Source organism: Salvelinus fontinalis, chromosome 14 (assembly GCF_029448725.1).
Source record: "Salvelinus fontinalis isolate EN_2023a chromosome 14, ASM2944872v1, whole genome shotgun sequence".
In the NCBI taxonomy this organism is placed as follows: Eukaryota; Metazoa; Chordata; class Actinopteri; order Salmoniformes; family Salmonidae; genus Salvelinus; species Salvelinus fontinalis.
The window spans coordinates 27,516,181-27,532,611 of record NC_074678.1 but is presented as its reverse complement, the minus strand read 5'-3'; the positions used below and the strand labels follow the sequence as shown (position 1 = coordinate 27,532,611).

General features: G+C 41.7%; 1 protein-coding gene across 4 annotated transcripts in view; it reads left to right on the top strand.

The window, feature by feature from the left end:
- Window positions 1-9,209, top strand: part of ect2 (epithelial cell transforming 2) — a 31,033-nt gene extending 21,824 nt beyond the window's left edge. For 2 of the 4 annotated variants that reach the window (XM_055861139.1, XM_055861140.1), the window contains 5 exons: window positions 891-1,045; window positions 1,789-1,896; window positions 2,042-2,182; window positions 2,813-3,181; window positions 8,227-8,316. In XM_055861139.1, coding sequence (XP_055717114.1) covers window positions 891-1,045; window positions 1,789-1,896; window positions 2,042-2,182; window positions 2,813-3,157 — 749 coding nt within the window. In that variant the 3' untranslated portion in view covers window positions 3,158-3,181; window positions 8,227-8,316. Of the gene's footprint in view, window positions 1-890; window positions 1,046-1,788; window positions 1,897-2,041; window positions 2,183-2,812; window positions 3,182-8,226 lie in introns of all 4 variants that reach the window. The other 2 variants (XM_055861141.1, XM_055861142.1) reach the window with 1 other exon arrangement.
- Window positions 9,210-16,431: the final 7,222 nt, after the last annotated feature.

Here is a 16,431-nt window from a genome sequence, read left to right as displayed (position 1 = left end):
TCATATTTGGCCTTGTAATAGAGCTGCTAGGTTTAATTTCACTGTCAGTATGCACTGTATTAGCTATAAGCAGTGTATGTTGATTAGGACTATGACAGTCATAGAGCTTTTGTTAATATTGGTCAGCCAAATAACTGGTTACGGTTATAACTGTTCGAGTAGCAAAATGCAATTTTTTTTTCAAGAAGCACATTTTCTCATCTCTGAATGTGCTGCCATAGAAATTAATCAATAGAATTGGCGTCCCCGTTCAAGTCAATGATGTCGTAATGGGTGGACTGGCGGCCTTTGCGCGTGTAAGAAAAGCATAGGAGGTGTATCAATATGTGCTGTGATTTGAGTCAAATCAACTGGCATTCCATTGCGTGAGCCAAATTGCTAACATAATTTGTATGAACATTATACATTACCATGGAAATTATTGCATCACAATACTAGTCAGGCTTTGTGAGTGTACCAATGAGTTTACCGGTCAAATTTCAAGTGCTAGGGGTTCCAATTCTATTTCTGTGCTGCTGCAGGGAGGGGGTGTTGCCTAGGCATCCGAAGACTAGTTTGCTACAACACTGCTTGTTTCAGCAAGGACCAACAAAGTTTCATCACGTTGAGAGTCTACGTTACCGCAGAAATGGACTCGACCGCACGAATGCCCGGCCGTCTCGTCTTAAGTCAAATCTTCGTTACACACAAAATAACCCGGTTATGACGGTTATTCCATAACCGTTGTTTATACAGTAATTGTGCCAGCCCTAGTGTTGATGCATACAGAGATGCCCCTCTACGTGTCTTAAAGAGAAATGGAAGAAATGTTTGGGCAGCTAGACTATTTTTTACATCGAGTCGACCAAACCAGAAAGCTCAAATCTTTCTCCCTACCCCCCCTTTCTCAGATTGCCATAATGCCTTTGCCCTGGTGGTGCGCCCACCCACGGAGCAGGAGAATCTTCTCTTCAGCTTCCAACTGACCACTGAGGACACAATGAAGTCAACCTGGCTGAAGATGCTCTGTCGCCAGGTGGCCAATACCATCTGCAAGGCTGACGCGGTGAGAGATGCGAGAGACAGTGGTCCACTGAGCCTCTATAGGCCAGACGGGGCAGGGTGGGAGGGCTCCTGAGAACACATGCTGCCTGTCTACTCGTTCTCTCACTAACACAGCCAGACTGGCCGGAGGGACCAAGGCATCCCTCACTGGTCTGGTGTCCTCATGTAGAACAGTGTCTGGACTCTGGAGGTTGAAGAGGACACATGCTATTATTTAATTATTTAGGCAACTTTTATTACACTTTCAAATTATGTTGCGCAAGAGTCCTTTTTGGTCATTTTAATTCTATTAGATTGTCCTCTGTGGTTAAACTGGAAGATGGATTAATGTAATTAGAAGTGGAATTGTATTTGAACTTTAACACTTCAGACATAGATGGGTTGGTTTCTCTCCTCCACAGGTCTTTTCACTGATGTAGTATTCGGGATTGATTGAGGAAGCTAGCTATTAATTGGCTGCTACAGACAGACGTATGTTTCCCATCATAATTAAAAACAGGCGTAATAAGCTTCGGCGGTGTGCCCGGGCTATTCCAGCTTTGAGTGAGGTGTCCACTAGGTGGTGATGTAAACCTCTACTACCACCTGGACTCGCTATCTTAATTGATTCACTGGCTCTCCCCGCACCCTGAATACCAATGAGCTCCAGCTGCTTGCAAAAACGGACAACTGCTTCTCACTCTTTGCATTTTGACAGCGTTGCAGAATGGGCTGGATATTTATATTTGTTTCTATTTTAAACAGCAAGATCTAATTCAGTGCACTGAGCCTGACTCTGTCCAAGTGAGCACAAAGGATATGGACAGCACGCTGAGTAAAGCCTCTAGAGTCATCAAAAAGACTTCAAAGAAGGTAAAATGGGCTCCGAATTAACCCGTCTCACTCCTATATTCCACACAGGCCTATGCTGGATATTAGACATGTTCACAGCTGCATGTTAGAAAGAGCTATTTTGAGTCAGGTTTTGAGTGTTTGTGTAACTATTTTTACACCCCAGGTAACGAGAGCCTTTTCCTTCACCAAAACACCCAAACGGGTGATCCAGAGAGCCTTCATGGCCAACAGCACCCCAGATGACAAGAGCCCTGGCCCTAGCTCTGAGAACATGAGCCGTGTGGGCAGCAGTGCCACCCTATCTGTAAGTTCATCCATCCATCCCCACCCATCTACTTCCAAGTCCAGGCCTTGAACAAGGCTTGTCTAACCAAGTCAAGAGGCTAAAGGGGCATATTACAAGTCAACAGGAGGCTAACAGCTATGGCAGAGGAAACATACGTAATTTACCATTTTGACATGGGCTGTCTAATTGCACCATGTACTTTGTTTCCCTCTGAAGATCCATTTGCAGTGCTCTCCAAAGCATGATGGTAAATGGGTTACACATTAGGAGTTTATGTCTAATGGTGAAATTGCTGTTCCTCCAGTGCAAGCCATTTTTTTATTTTGACAATGGCTGCAGTTTTCACATGCCTGTTTTGAACTTTTAGACATTTATTTCCTGTTCTTCTAACTGCGTCAGTGATGTCAGTCTTAATTTAAAAAAATATTTGATTACCCTTTTTCTGAGCAAGTTTACCTTCTTGATATTTATCTTTCCTTTTACTAAAACAGTAAAGATTAATCATATAACACTAAATATTTGAAGAAAGTTACTGCTCTCCAACTTGGCTATTAAAAAGGGATTTTAAGTGCACCTTGGTGCAGTGGTGGGATAAGTAGTCTGTCCTGTGACTTTTCTCCCCCAATACTCTGATTTGTGACTGTGTAGATGGCTCGCTCTACCTCCACATTCAACCTCAGTGGTTCCATCAAGAACTCTGCTGCTGCCGTGGTGCAGCGCTCGAACTCCCTGGACAACGCCCCCTGTCCCCGCCTCCGCGTTCCCATCTGTATTCACACCCCCGATCCCATCCCTAGTCTACCCTGCCCCGAGGAGACCCCACCTAGACCCCAACCCACCCACACCAGGCCTCCTTACTCTACCAGCCCCCCTTCCTTGAGGATCCCGTCCAAAGGGTGGATTCCCCCTGGGGCTTGCAGGTACCTGCAGGTCCCCTACTCTGACCCCCGCAAGGCAGGCTGCCTGAGCCCCCGCAAAGAGACCCACCTATAGGCGGCTGACTGACCTCAGACTGATGTGAGCATCACTACGCTGGCTTTAACTCACTGGGATAGGTGCTTGGGTGGTGGCTGTCTCACTGACTAACTCCTAATTCCTGGACTGCTGGCACCAGGGCTCAAAATAAATACAAATATTGGTTGCACTGGTGCTCTTAACGTAAAGGTGCTACACAGGATTTTTGCATTGTAGATGAAGAAAACATCCATAATATATCTGCAGTAATAGTGGAATGATAGTGTTTCACAGTATTACTTACCGGCCAGTGTTGTGATTGGCTGTGATATTCGACTATTGATTTCTGCCGCTGGAGCAGCATCTGTTGTCAAAATATGAAAGGTGTTCTGACTTTGGCTGCGTTATATAATGGAAATCGCTCTGTCATTTCCTGGTTGCTAAAATTCTACACTAAACTCAATTTCAGTTTGTGAAAACAAGCACTGAATAGTGTAGGGAATGATTGTACCATCCTAAATCACTGAAATATATTTTCAATAAAATATTGTTTTTTACAGCCGTTTGAAGCTGGTGGAGTAACTTTCAGGTTTTGATAGGTACAGCAATTTAGATGATGATTCCCTACACTATTCTGTGCTTGTTTTCTCACATACAGTGCATTCGGAAAGTATTCAGACCCCTTCACTTTTCCACATTTTGTTACGTTACAGCCTTATCCTAAAATGTATTCACTTGTTTTCCCTCAATCTACACACAATACTACATAATGACAAAGCAAAAAAAAAATGTTTTTTTATTCAAATGTATTGGATTTAAAACAGAAATATCATGGTTGCATACCGGTAAGTATTCAGAGACTTTACTCAGCACTTTGTTAAAGCACCTTTGGCAGCGATTATAGCCTTGAGTCTTCTTGAGTATGACACTACAAGCTTGGCACACCTGTATTGGGGGAGTTTCTCCCATTCTCTACAGATCATCTTAAGCTCTTTCAGGCTGGATGTTTAGGGTCTCTCCAGAGATTTTCGTTCGGGTTCAAGTCTGGGCTCTGGCTTGGCCACTCAAGGACAGTCAGAGACTTGTCCCAAAGCCACTCATGCATTGTCTTGGCTGTGTGCTTAGTCGTTGTCTTGTTGGAAGGTGAACCTTCGCCCCAGTCTGAGGTCCTGAGCGCTCTGGAGCAGGTTTTCATCAACGATCTCTCTGTACTTTGCTCTGTTCATCTTTTCCTCGGTCCTGACTAGTCTCTCAGTCCCTGCAGCTAAAAAACATCCCCACAGCATGATGGGATGGTACCAGCTTTCCTCCAGATGTGAAGCTTGGCATTCAGGCCAAAGAATTCAATCTTGGTTTCATCAGACCAGAGAATCTTGTTTCTTATGGTCTGAGGGTCCTTTAGGTTCCTTTTGGCAAACTCCAAGCGGGCTGTCATGTGCCTTTTACTAAGGGGTGGCTTCTGTCTGGCCACTCTACAATAAATGCCTGGTTAGTGGAGTTCTGCAGAGATGGTTGTCATTCTGGAAGGTTCTCCCATCTCCACAGAGGAACTCTGGAGCTCTGTCAGAGTGACCATCGGGTTCTTGGTCATCTCCCTGACCAATGCCCTTCTCCCACGATTGCTCAGTTTGGCCAGGTGCCCAGCTCTAGGAAAAGTCTTGGTGGTTCCAAACTTCTTCCATTTAAGAAAGAAGGCCTCTGTGTTCTTGGACCTTCAATGCTGCAGGCATATTTTGGTACCCTTCCCCAGATCTGTGCTTCGACACAGTCCTTTATCAGAGCTCTACGGGCAAAACCTATTTTTGTTTTGACCTTATAGGGTATTGTGTGTAGCTTGATGAGGAAAAAATGAATGTAATCAAGTTTAGAATAAGGCTGTAACGTAACAAAATGTGGAAAAGGTGAAGGGGTCTGAATTTTAGCAACTAGCAAATGACGGAGTGATTTCCACTAGATAACACAACCACAAAGTCTGAATTTTTACAACAGATACTGCTCCGGCGGGAGAAATCAACAAGCAAATATCACAGCCGATCACAACACTGTGAGGTAAGTAATATATTATGGACATGATCTGAAAGTACAATGCAAAAAAAAACAAAAAAAACACTTTGCACCATTAAAAAAATACATTGGGCCTAGTCTGAGTACTAGTCTCTTTAGCTTATTTTAGTCAATTCGCAAAACGACATTTAAGAAAAGTACCACATAAATATTTATTTTCAACATTGCATTCTCACAACGTCTGTTGTAGGGCTTCCCTCATGCCCCTTTTCATGATGGTGCTAGCAGCCATGTGAGTGGGTGCTAGTTGGCTACCGACTGGAACATAAAGCTAGCCAAGACTAACAGACTATACAGCTACAAGTAGTGAGTGGCGTTAAACTGACTATACTAAACAAATTAAATGTTTTACCTGTGATGAAATGTTTTCCACACATACAGTAGCTAGGTGTAGCTTACACCAAGACCCTTCTCCCACGATTGCTCAGTCACCACATTTCCAACCCTCCCATTTCGTGGGACCATTGGGAACCGTAGGTCGGGATTGAACAACACATCAGTTATTCCTCATGTTTTGTTATACAAACAAACTGTTGCTTAGCACCAGTATATCAATGTGTTCTGTGGAGAGGAAAAGAGGTGATAGAGTATCAATATTTGCATAATCGTTTTGATTTGAGGATAGCTGTGAGGGTATCGAATCAGGATAAAATCTTCTGTTCTCCTTGATCTCAATAATAGATTGTCTTGTGCCAGTCTCTTTGGCACATGACATGGAGTACAGGGAGTAAATTGTTAGCTAAAGAGACTGGTACCTAAGCTACATTGGACCAAATGCATCTCGCTTACTTTTGAAGCACACCCCTTGAAGACATCACTTTTCCTTTCCTTCTGTGCCACCAAATGTTTGTATATACTGGTGAAGTTACCAGGTTGTTAGTAGGGCTGCACGATATGGGCAAAACAATTGTTGCAATTTTTCAACCAAATATAGGGATTTGACTTGCGATGTAGATCAAAACACTTGGGTGAATTGTTGGAATCATAGAAATATAATTATTATTTGAATTCTATGGGTAGTGTTTGGCATGACATCAAATGAAAAAGCCAGGTATGGGTTTTAACAGGGTAGGAACCAAAGTGTTGGTCAGTGTTTCCCAGGGGACTATAATCACATTTGAATAGATATTACATTTAGACAAAGGTTTTAAAGTAGACCATCTGATTCAGAACATGCCATTGTACAAACATGCTGATCTACACCAATACTGGTAGCAGCCTGTATTAGAGCTAACGTTTGCTTTGCCCTAGCTAGTGCATTTTGCTAAATGGAATTTAGCTAACCAGCTAGCGATAAACATTAGAGATTAGCATTATTTTAGGCACATGCCAGCTTTCTTAGATTAACTTGCGTTTTGCAGAGCGCAAGATACACAAACTAGTAGTCTAATAGAGAGAACATGTAGATCCATATTTAGAAGCAGCCTCGGCAGCAGCATCGCTCTTGTTTTTTAAGAATATATTGAGTGCATAAATTGACAGCATGCTGAAAGAATAAACAGCTGTGGAGAAACTGCTGCCTGCTTGAGTGAGGGGGCGGGGCTTGTGTCTGGCCTGGGAACTGGAAGCAAGCAGCCGCTGGAGGGAGAGGACTGGCACTCAGAAGCTCCAGTTAAGCAAAGCCTAATAATCATAACAATTATCGTGGTTCGTTATTTTTTTGTTCAGCCGGTCTTCTTTGAGCAGTGTAGCGAAATATTGTTTGCGATTGGATTTTTTTACCCGCAATGGTTCTCAAATAAAACTCCAGTTTGCACATGCAGCCTTTAGAGCCCTGGGTGGGACTCACTCTCCTGCTCTCTGTGGGCTGTTACTTATCTGCTGCACACCTCACTCACTCAGTTCCGCTAACATCCGCCTGAAGCACCGGGCAGACGCTCACTCAAGCTTTTACATAAACCCCCTCAATCAGTTTTGGAATAAGGAGGGATGTATTTTTACAGCAGTCACGGCAGTGGATGATTTGGTTATGATATATGTCCTCCAAAGCAGTAAATGTTGTGGTGACTTATTTAATCATTCTCCCACTAATTTAATCCAATAAAGCCATCATCTGTGTGCTGCATGATGCTTGAGTGTTTGGATGGAGGCTCCAGACCTTTTGGCAATCCATCACTGGGCATTTGTGAAACCCTGGCACTGGCTTCATGTCTGTCCTGTATGGTCTGGTCATCGCTTTTCCACTGCTATTGATCCCAGGTCCTCAAATTAAACCATAATGTCTCCTCAAATCTCATTAACATGACTAGGCCCTGTTGAAGTGTGTGGTGGTGTTTATAGCAACAAGCACGCAATGAGGTGCTGGTGCATGAATTGGGTTGCTATTCAGGCTGGCCTTTCTTTTCACCCTGGTATTAGCCAGCAGCAGCCTTACTGAAGGAGTGTACATGACACGTACCTGTTTACACTCCTACCTTTAACACTCATGTCTCCATAGGGAAGACTCTTAAGAGTCAAATATGTATGCATTTTAACCAGACAGACCCTGTGCTTCCCCAGAAAACACCCTGCATTTATACAGCACCTTTCATGTTCAAGTTGCTGCGGTAACATATAAGTACTCAAGGTTCCTTTTCAATATATCTGATTCATCCACAGTAATAAGCAGAGAGAGAACCACATCTTTACAACATGACAAAATGTTGTGAATGGTTTAAATGCTTGTTTTGCAAGTTGGGCAGAGAACAGTAATATTCTATTGGCGTTGCTCGATTAGTTCAATGCCAACATTTGGCTGGGAAGGCTGAATGTAAAAGTAATTAAATGAGACTGGTGCATATAAAACGACCTTGTATCCTTCACTAAGCACTTCCCACAAGATTGCTTCTGCGGCCCACATGACAATCCATCTTCATGTCGAGGCTTTTAAAATGTCTTCCAGAAGTCCCAGCTTATACTTGTGATCAGAAAGCCTTCATATAGAAGAACTTAAGTAAACACTCAAGTAACTCATTGTCCTTAAACTAACACTCGAGGGGTCATTTCTGTTTTGGAACACAATAAATTTCCTAATTTAATCGATGTCCCTGTTCTGTTCCCTCCAGGCGATGCACTCTCCCTCCATGGTCAACCTGCCATCCATGTTTGAGAGGAAGTACCATACGTTCAGTCGCTCTACAACCCACCTGTTCTGATTGACTCAGAGGGGATAAACCCAGCACGCTGTTCTGCACCGTGCACCCCTCACTGTAATTCAGTTAGATCACCTTTCTGCAATGGTACTGCTGATTGGCATGTTCTGTAAGTGTTTTAATTAACACAAGTTCAGGCCGATATTGTCCGACTTGGAAAATGAAGGATGTATACCCTTGTATTTAGTGTTTACTTGCAATGTTACAAGTTGGCTTCGTGTGTTAGACATTTTAACATATGTAATAAACAGCCACATGTATAGAGAAGATATCCACTGACATTTTATATAGTTTTGTCGTAGAGGTATATAATTCACTGAATGATTAACCAATGAAACTATTTCTTTGTTTTATGGGAACAAGCCTGTTGGTTTCACTTACTATAGTTTCCAGCTTTTATAAAGCTCCTGAAATGTTTTTACTTTTTATACAAATGATCAGGAATAGTGGAACAAAAGCAAACAAGCTGTAAGTCTGTCTGTTTGCTGTAGTTTTTAGGTAATTTTTTTGTTGTCAAGTGGTTGTTTTTGTTCAGAAGGGACTAGGAATGATACTGCAGTACATATTTATTCTCTATAATCATTTTATAAGTCTATAAAAAGTATCTTTCTCTCTTGCTATTAATGTGTAAATGTGCCTCTATCTTGTTTGTCTGTCATTATCGGTACTGTATCATCTTCCAATGTATCTGTATCCAACGCATTTACACATGTACTTGATCCAACTTTAAGCTTATTTCTAGTGGTTTATTCAGTTATAGGGTTTTGTCATCAGATGAATTAAAAAATAAATAAGCACCCCCCCATCCCCATTCATCTGTATTGAATAGTGGCTATTATTATACCGTCACTTATGGTTTAGAATTGAATTATTTTAATAAAATCCCTTGTATTGAATTATGTGTTTGGGATGTTTTTGGGGGGAGGTTTGCGTTAGTTTTAAACAAAAACGTGCATCTGGACTTCACCCATCTACCTATTCAGTTACTTTCTCATTCATTATGTCCTTGGTGTATTATCCTCCTTTAATACTTGGGGGAAGTGAAAATCTGAACCTTGTAGGCTATGGAGTTCTGCAAAGAAATTACCAGGAAGCAATAAATGGCTGCCTGAAATGAAGTATTGATTTGGAAACTGTTAACTGGATGCCATTTGCTTGCCTTAAGCATCCTTTGACCACTCTTTTGACGTGTTCAGAATAGCCCACTCTAAAGTGAGACAAGGCAGCAATGTTCATTGTCTCAATTTGAACAAGAAATGTACATTACTGGACAAAGCAAGCAGTCTATGAGCTATCATGTGTAAAGCAATAAATGTGATAACTTCCTTATTTGGCACTTTTTGCTACAGCTACTGGCCTATTAAGGTTCAGGTAACCCACTTGAAAGGTGTCTTTTTAATATTATCCCCTTTTGCCATTTCTACATTTGTATTCATGGAACTAAAGCTCAGTATAGCACACACATCCTCCCCATCCAGTCTGTTCAAAGGGCCAGACGATAAGCAGCCTCCTGGATAGTGAGCCAAAGCTAGAGCCCAGAGGCAAAGGGAGACCAGGGAATACCACAGTGAAAAGGCACCCATTAGAGGACACACTCTTTTCATATTTGCCTTTCCTCCACTTCAAAGCAGATCTGTCATGCCAGTTAAAGGGGAACTGCATACGCTGATCTGGCCTCTTTTTTGGCTTGCTCTTCAAGAAAAGCTGGCAGCTGTGACAGAAGCCAAATGTGAGTTGGCTTGGGGGTGTGGTTTGATGTGGGTGTGTCTTGGTGGCAAGGACACACCCATCTGTCAGAACCTTGCCTGCAGCAGTTTCCTCCCACTCAATCACAATAAACCTGCAGGTTGAGTTAAATAACTACAGACAGATGAATGGTGAGATGCCGGAGGAAGCTTTGAATAGGTCAGTAGCCTACAAAGTAATATGGAAGAATGCAATTGCTAAATTTATGTAGATATTCTAAACTAAGTGTTTTGATAACTTTCAAATGCAGTAACAGATACATGTAGAATAAACAAACATTTAGATAATACCATAGAAGCAGTGTTCTGCCAATATAAAAATGTGTACCTTTCATTGTCATTCCCAGCTGAAACAGATACTTGCATCTGCATTTTGTCTTTTTCGTAATGGGGCTACCGTGGCAAACATGTCAGAGTGATACCGGGGTTTCCCAAACTTGTTCCAGATTTGATTATCAATGGCAGTTAGGATAGGTAATATCTAAAACCCAAACAGGTAATATGTTGAAGTTCGAACAGGTCAGATAATACCTACCCATTTATGGTCTCCCAATCAAAAGACCGAGGTTGGCATCTGGCAAAAGAGTCTACAGTCCTCTTCATCTGTAGAAACAGGCAGAGTTCATCAGTGACACAAATACTGGACATTTCTGCTGTACTATATTATTAGTAATAATTTTCAGTCCCACATTGTGGATGTGTTGAGTGCCAGGTCTCTCTCCATTCAGAGACGTCAGTATCAAGTCTGTCTGTCAGTCATGACTCCTTCACATCATCTTGCAAGTCTCCAAGTGCTGGCTCCATAGATGCATCTGTGAACACATACAGTCACTGTTCTATTACCAATTGCACTTAGGATAGGTGATATCTGACAAACATATATTATGTTGAAGTTTAAACAGGTCAGACTAAACCTTACTAATTCTGGTCTCCCCATCGACGACCATTGGTGAGCAGGCAAGAGGTGAGACTGGAGGTAAGGTCTTTGCCAGAATCCCATTGATGGGCATGGCAGCGTAGATCAGTTCCTGGCCCCTCATCAAAGATACTGGTCAGTCAAAAAAAAAAAAAAAACACACACACACACAGATTACATTACCAATGGTGGTTATGATTAGCATGGTGGAACCAACTTGATTGCTGCATTCACCTTTCTATTACACTGCAGATATCATATGTGGTTCCACCAGGTTAGGTTATGAAGGTCAATTGGAACAAAACTCAAAACTGTTTTGACCTTAGACCAGGTCAAATGTCACCAAGCTGATTCAAGTTTCTCTATGTTCAGTTGCAAACGGGACATCTCTCGAACAACTGCAACAGGCAATCCTCATAAACAATGTACTTCATTTTATGAGCTGGCATTGACTGGGAGAGCCTGTGACAGGGTGATATAGGTTTATGAAGCCATCTGTGTCACCAGGGCAGTAATTTGGTCAAATTAATTCTAGGTCGTCACTAGTTACCACAGCCATAAAGTCACATAGGCTGCCCATTTCTACAATTTCTTCTAATATGTGATTTTAAACCTAACCTTAAGCACACTGCTAACCTTATGCCTAACCCCAACCTTAAATTAAGACCAAAAAACAAATGTTTGTTTTCATGAATTTTTACGATAGACAATTTGGACTTGTGGCTGTGGTAACTAGTTGAAACCATAATTATATGCTTTGACTGTAGCTCCAGATTGGATTATATTCAGGCCGGTAACGCTATTGCGGAATCAGACATGAGTTAGCTACCCCCATAGCTGCATCCACTATTTAGTTTGCCCTAGACCAGGGCTCTCCAACCCTGTTCCTGGAGTGCTACCCTCCTCTAGGTTTTCAATCCAACCCCAGTTGTAACGACCTGATTCAGTTTATCAACAAGCTAATTATTAGAATCTGGTGCGCTAGATTAGGGTTGGAGTGAAGACCTACAGGACAGCCTGGTCTCATAGATTAGACGTAGTAAATGTAAATACGGGACACTGAAATTAGTATGGATGTTACAGAAGGTGACTTAAGGTAAAACAGAAGGTTACTTAAGGCAAAAACGAATGTCTAGCAGCCCGAAGGTTTAGTGTTTGAATCTCATCATGGACAAGAGAGAGAGAGAGAGGAAGTGGGAGAGAGCACTGGGGGAGTGGGCAGGTTAGGGAGACACAGGATGAGAATCAGAGGGCGTGGCAGGAGCAGATGTAACAATCCTATTGGAGCATTCTAGCATTTATTTGCATATTTCCTTTAGGGAACGCCTACTCTGAAGTGCACGTATGCAATAATAACATTTGCCCTTGCACTCCTTCTAAACAACGACATTTTTGGAAACTTTGGCAAAGTGTAAAGTCTACAAAACGCAGTCCACTCTGTTTCAGATTCTAGTTTTGTATGGAGACCAAATGTTTAATTGATGAGAAAATTTGCAGAGTGTCTGCCAAAATTCATCTTGCTCCATCTCCTCCCATTGCTGGCCACTGGGCTTCCTCTCATCACCATATTTGGTAGAGGTGGAAATGCCAACCAGATGCTTCACATTTATACATCCAGTGAAATATCTGGCTCATTGTTCTATCTGTGGCAATACAGACAATACAGGACCAACTAACTAGCAAATCCGACTTGTAGGCTAACGTTAGCTAGCTAGCTAACGTTAGCTAGCCTGCCAAGCTAGCATTATCAAATGATAACGTTACATAAACAGCAGTATCTAGACAATACACAATAAACGTGTCTGAGCTACAACCTAACTAAGTTGTAATGAGGTAGCGGTTATCTAGCTGGCTAGCTACGCTAACGTTAGCCAACCTGCCTTGTTTTATAAAAAGATAACTAGCTACCTACATAACCAGCAATAGCGTTATCTAAAGTCGATAGCTAAATTAGGGACTGTACGTTATTTATAATGAGGAATACCTGGAGAAAATCAGACCTCTGAAGGAAAATAGATGAACCTCCCTTCAGTAAAATATATTTTGGTAATGCGTTATTTTAAGGGGTCCTTATTACAGTGTAAGTAAATATATAATTGCACTGTAACAAGTAATGTAATTAATTGTAATAATTCATAGTTACAATGCAACAACAACATGTAACTGGTGGTAATTGATGTCTGCAATTACAAGGGTGTAACGACAAATGCCATGCTTGTTACAAATGTTAAAGTTTCCGATAGCATCCCAACCGACCATATTTCAAACTACGTGATATGTGTTAGCCAATTGAAAACCGATCACCTCATTGATACAACTCTGCCATAAAGATCTGGAGTCTGATGCCCAGGCCAAATGTCAAAAACAGGTTCACAAATGGATCACATCAAAAAATACTTAAAATTATTAAATAATTTAACGGTACATTTGACAATAGTTCAATTCCTATAACTATCAATTACATTTTTTTTGACATGGTTAAAAGATTAAAATTGTGAGATAGCTATCCGTGCTTGTCAAATTATATGCCTATTAAGCTTGGTTGAATAATGTTTTATAAAATCACTTATAATGGTCATAAGACAAACTCTTATTCCATCATGTAACCTTGCAAGGGTTTCGCTGTTGAGGAACATTTTCACTTTTGGATGGGATGCATTGGTGCAATTATTTATTTATCCCAGGAATTAAGTTATTACATCAAGATCTGCCCATCTTGAAATAATGACAACCTCGAATGTGCCCACAGGTGTTGACGCTGATGTCCTGTAACAATGTGCAAATAAAAGGGTGGAAAAGGTAAGTAACTATGTTTCCATCCACAGTTTATATGCCAGTAAAGTCGTACGACATAAAAATAATCACGACAGCTTTGATGGAAACAGGACATTTCGGTAGAATTGTATAAATACCTACAGCTAGCAAGCAAGCTAAAGGGATTGCAAATCAGTTAACATAACTGAAAAAAAGTGTTTCTAAATATTTGCTAGCTAGCATTTATGAGGCCAGCAAACACGTTCCTCACACGCTAGGAATGTATTTCCTCCAACTTTTTAATCAAAAGGTGGGGTGAGCCTGATGTTCTGCATGTCATGTCTCATGTCCAAAACATGGGAAAAGGGGAGAGAAAGTCTACATTTCGATGCATCTAAAAATGCAATGTTTCATACAATATTGTATTATATTTGATGAGTTACTGACCTGTTCGTCCACAGGCTCGATGTGCTCGCGCTCTGATCACACTGCCACAGGATGTCCATGCAGCAGATTGTCTGAGAGATGCACTCCTGTTGGACTGGAAAACAAAGACATTTGGTCAGTGGTGTTTCTTTTTCAATGCTGTATCAACATCTTTATCTGGACAGAAAATGCATTGTTTAACATAACACAAACCCACCTTGGACAATGTGACAAGTGGTTCTCAACACCCAATCATCGTGCCTCATTGTTTGTTCTTGTTTCCCAATCAACAGCTACTTCTCTGATGAGTGGGTCTTGGAGGTTTACAAGTGCACAGCAAGTCTACACCAGCACATTACTATAACAATACAGATAAGGTGGGATGAATCTCAGGATTTTGAAATCTTTTAGTCAAGCATTTGCCCTTTCAACATGAATCCTGTTTCTCACTATGTCTTTTGTGAGATGTATTTCACTCTCTGTGAATCTTCCGCGGTTCAGGCATGGAGGAATGTTCAGAGTAAGTCCTGCAGGCATTAAGCTCTGGATCAAGAAGCATTTGTCTGTCAAAATCATGTCTCCAGACGTGAAGATCTTCTAAAACCCTGACTTCTGGACAATGGCTTTGTCTGACACAGATCCTGGATACAGATCACTGCAGTATGTTATCACCACATTAGGTGCAACTCCCTGGAGTAGCTTGAAGTAATACACTGAACAGTACACATAGAAGGTTTGCTTCTGCTGATCCATCGAACTAGGAATAGCAACTTCTTTATCAGTACAGTCAATGACTATCCTGAAGTTTCTGCTGGAACCCTGAAAAGATGCAGGAAAGCATGTTTGGTTCTTCTCCTGACTTGGAACAGTCTTCGTGATGCTCATGGAAAAAGATTGTGGATCACGATAATGAAAGTGATTGTAACAGTAATTGTACTACAATGGAATAGTTGAGCCAGGTGCAAGTTGGTGTAGCTGTGACGCAACTTCATAAGCACCATAAACACTTGATCCTCATATGACAGCATCTCAACCCTCCACTTGGCAAAGTAGACAACGCAGTACTTGTAGCGTTCCAAGTATTCAATGATGTTGAACATGTCTTTGTCTGGAAGTCCTGATTCCATCCTAAGTACTTTATCAGACAGCTGTGATGCTGAATACCTGTTGCAGGTATACAGCTGATTCTCCTGTAAACCTTCAATTGCGCTAATGTTTCCTTAAGATGCACCTCAGTGAGAACATTCTGCAACTGTGCAGACAGCAGCCTCCTACATTCTTCAGTGGCCGAGGGGCCTGGAACTTCATCGTCTGGCATGCTGGTAGGGTTTGGATCTTCCTCTTCTATCATGGTGGATGAGCTACCTTTTCTGGTAAATACAGAGCAATTTCTCTTTCCCAACGGAAAATGGCAGCTGCATACCCGAGTGTTGTCACTGGGTTTCTGGTCCGCCGTTTTGAAAGACATTTTTTTAAACTTTTACTAGCTAGCTAGGTTGATTACTAAAATGGTAACATCTATATTTAAATCCCATAACCCACAGACCTGACTATAATAACGGTAAAATAGACTGGGCTTTGGTCTATCTGCACATCTAAATTCTTACTATGTGGATGGGACATTTCTGCTGGGATGGAGAAATATTCTGGAATGCTCAACCAGATGATCAGGACAGTCTAGGGTACTATTTGCCCGAAGATGTGAAGTATTGCGATGAGCTATACGACGGTACTTCTGTTTCTATTCCTCAAGAGGAAAGTTAAAACCCTCAGCCGTGAGGTCACAGAGGAGGACCAACAGTGATAGGGGGATTGTCTGAAAGGGACTGACATGCAGCGATGTAACATAAGGATTTGGGAACTGGCCAGCAGACCACAATTTATTTTTTCAGGTCCTAAATCTGTGGCATGCCATGTTTGTAAAGACAACATTTCACTGCTGTGTCAGGCTAGTTTGGCACATTTTCTACTGTAGGATGTGCACTGAGAGTCGGGAAGCAAGTTCAGGGAGTGAGTGATTTAATAAATGAACACAACATAATACAAAATAAGAAACACGAACAACACACAGACATGACAAAGGAATAGAAACAATAATGACTGGGGAAGGAACCACAGGGAGTAACATTTATAGGGAAGGTAATCCGGGAGGTGATGCAGTCCAGGTGAGTCTGATGACGCGCAGGTACGCGTAACGATGGTGACAGGTGTGCGCCATAACGAGCAGCCTGGTGACCTAGAGGCCGGAGATGGAGCACACGTGACACTACTAGCCAT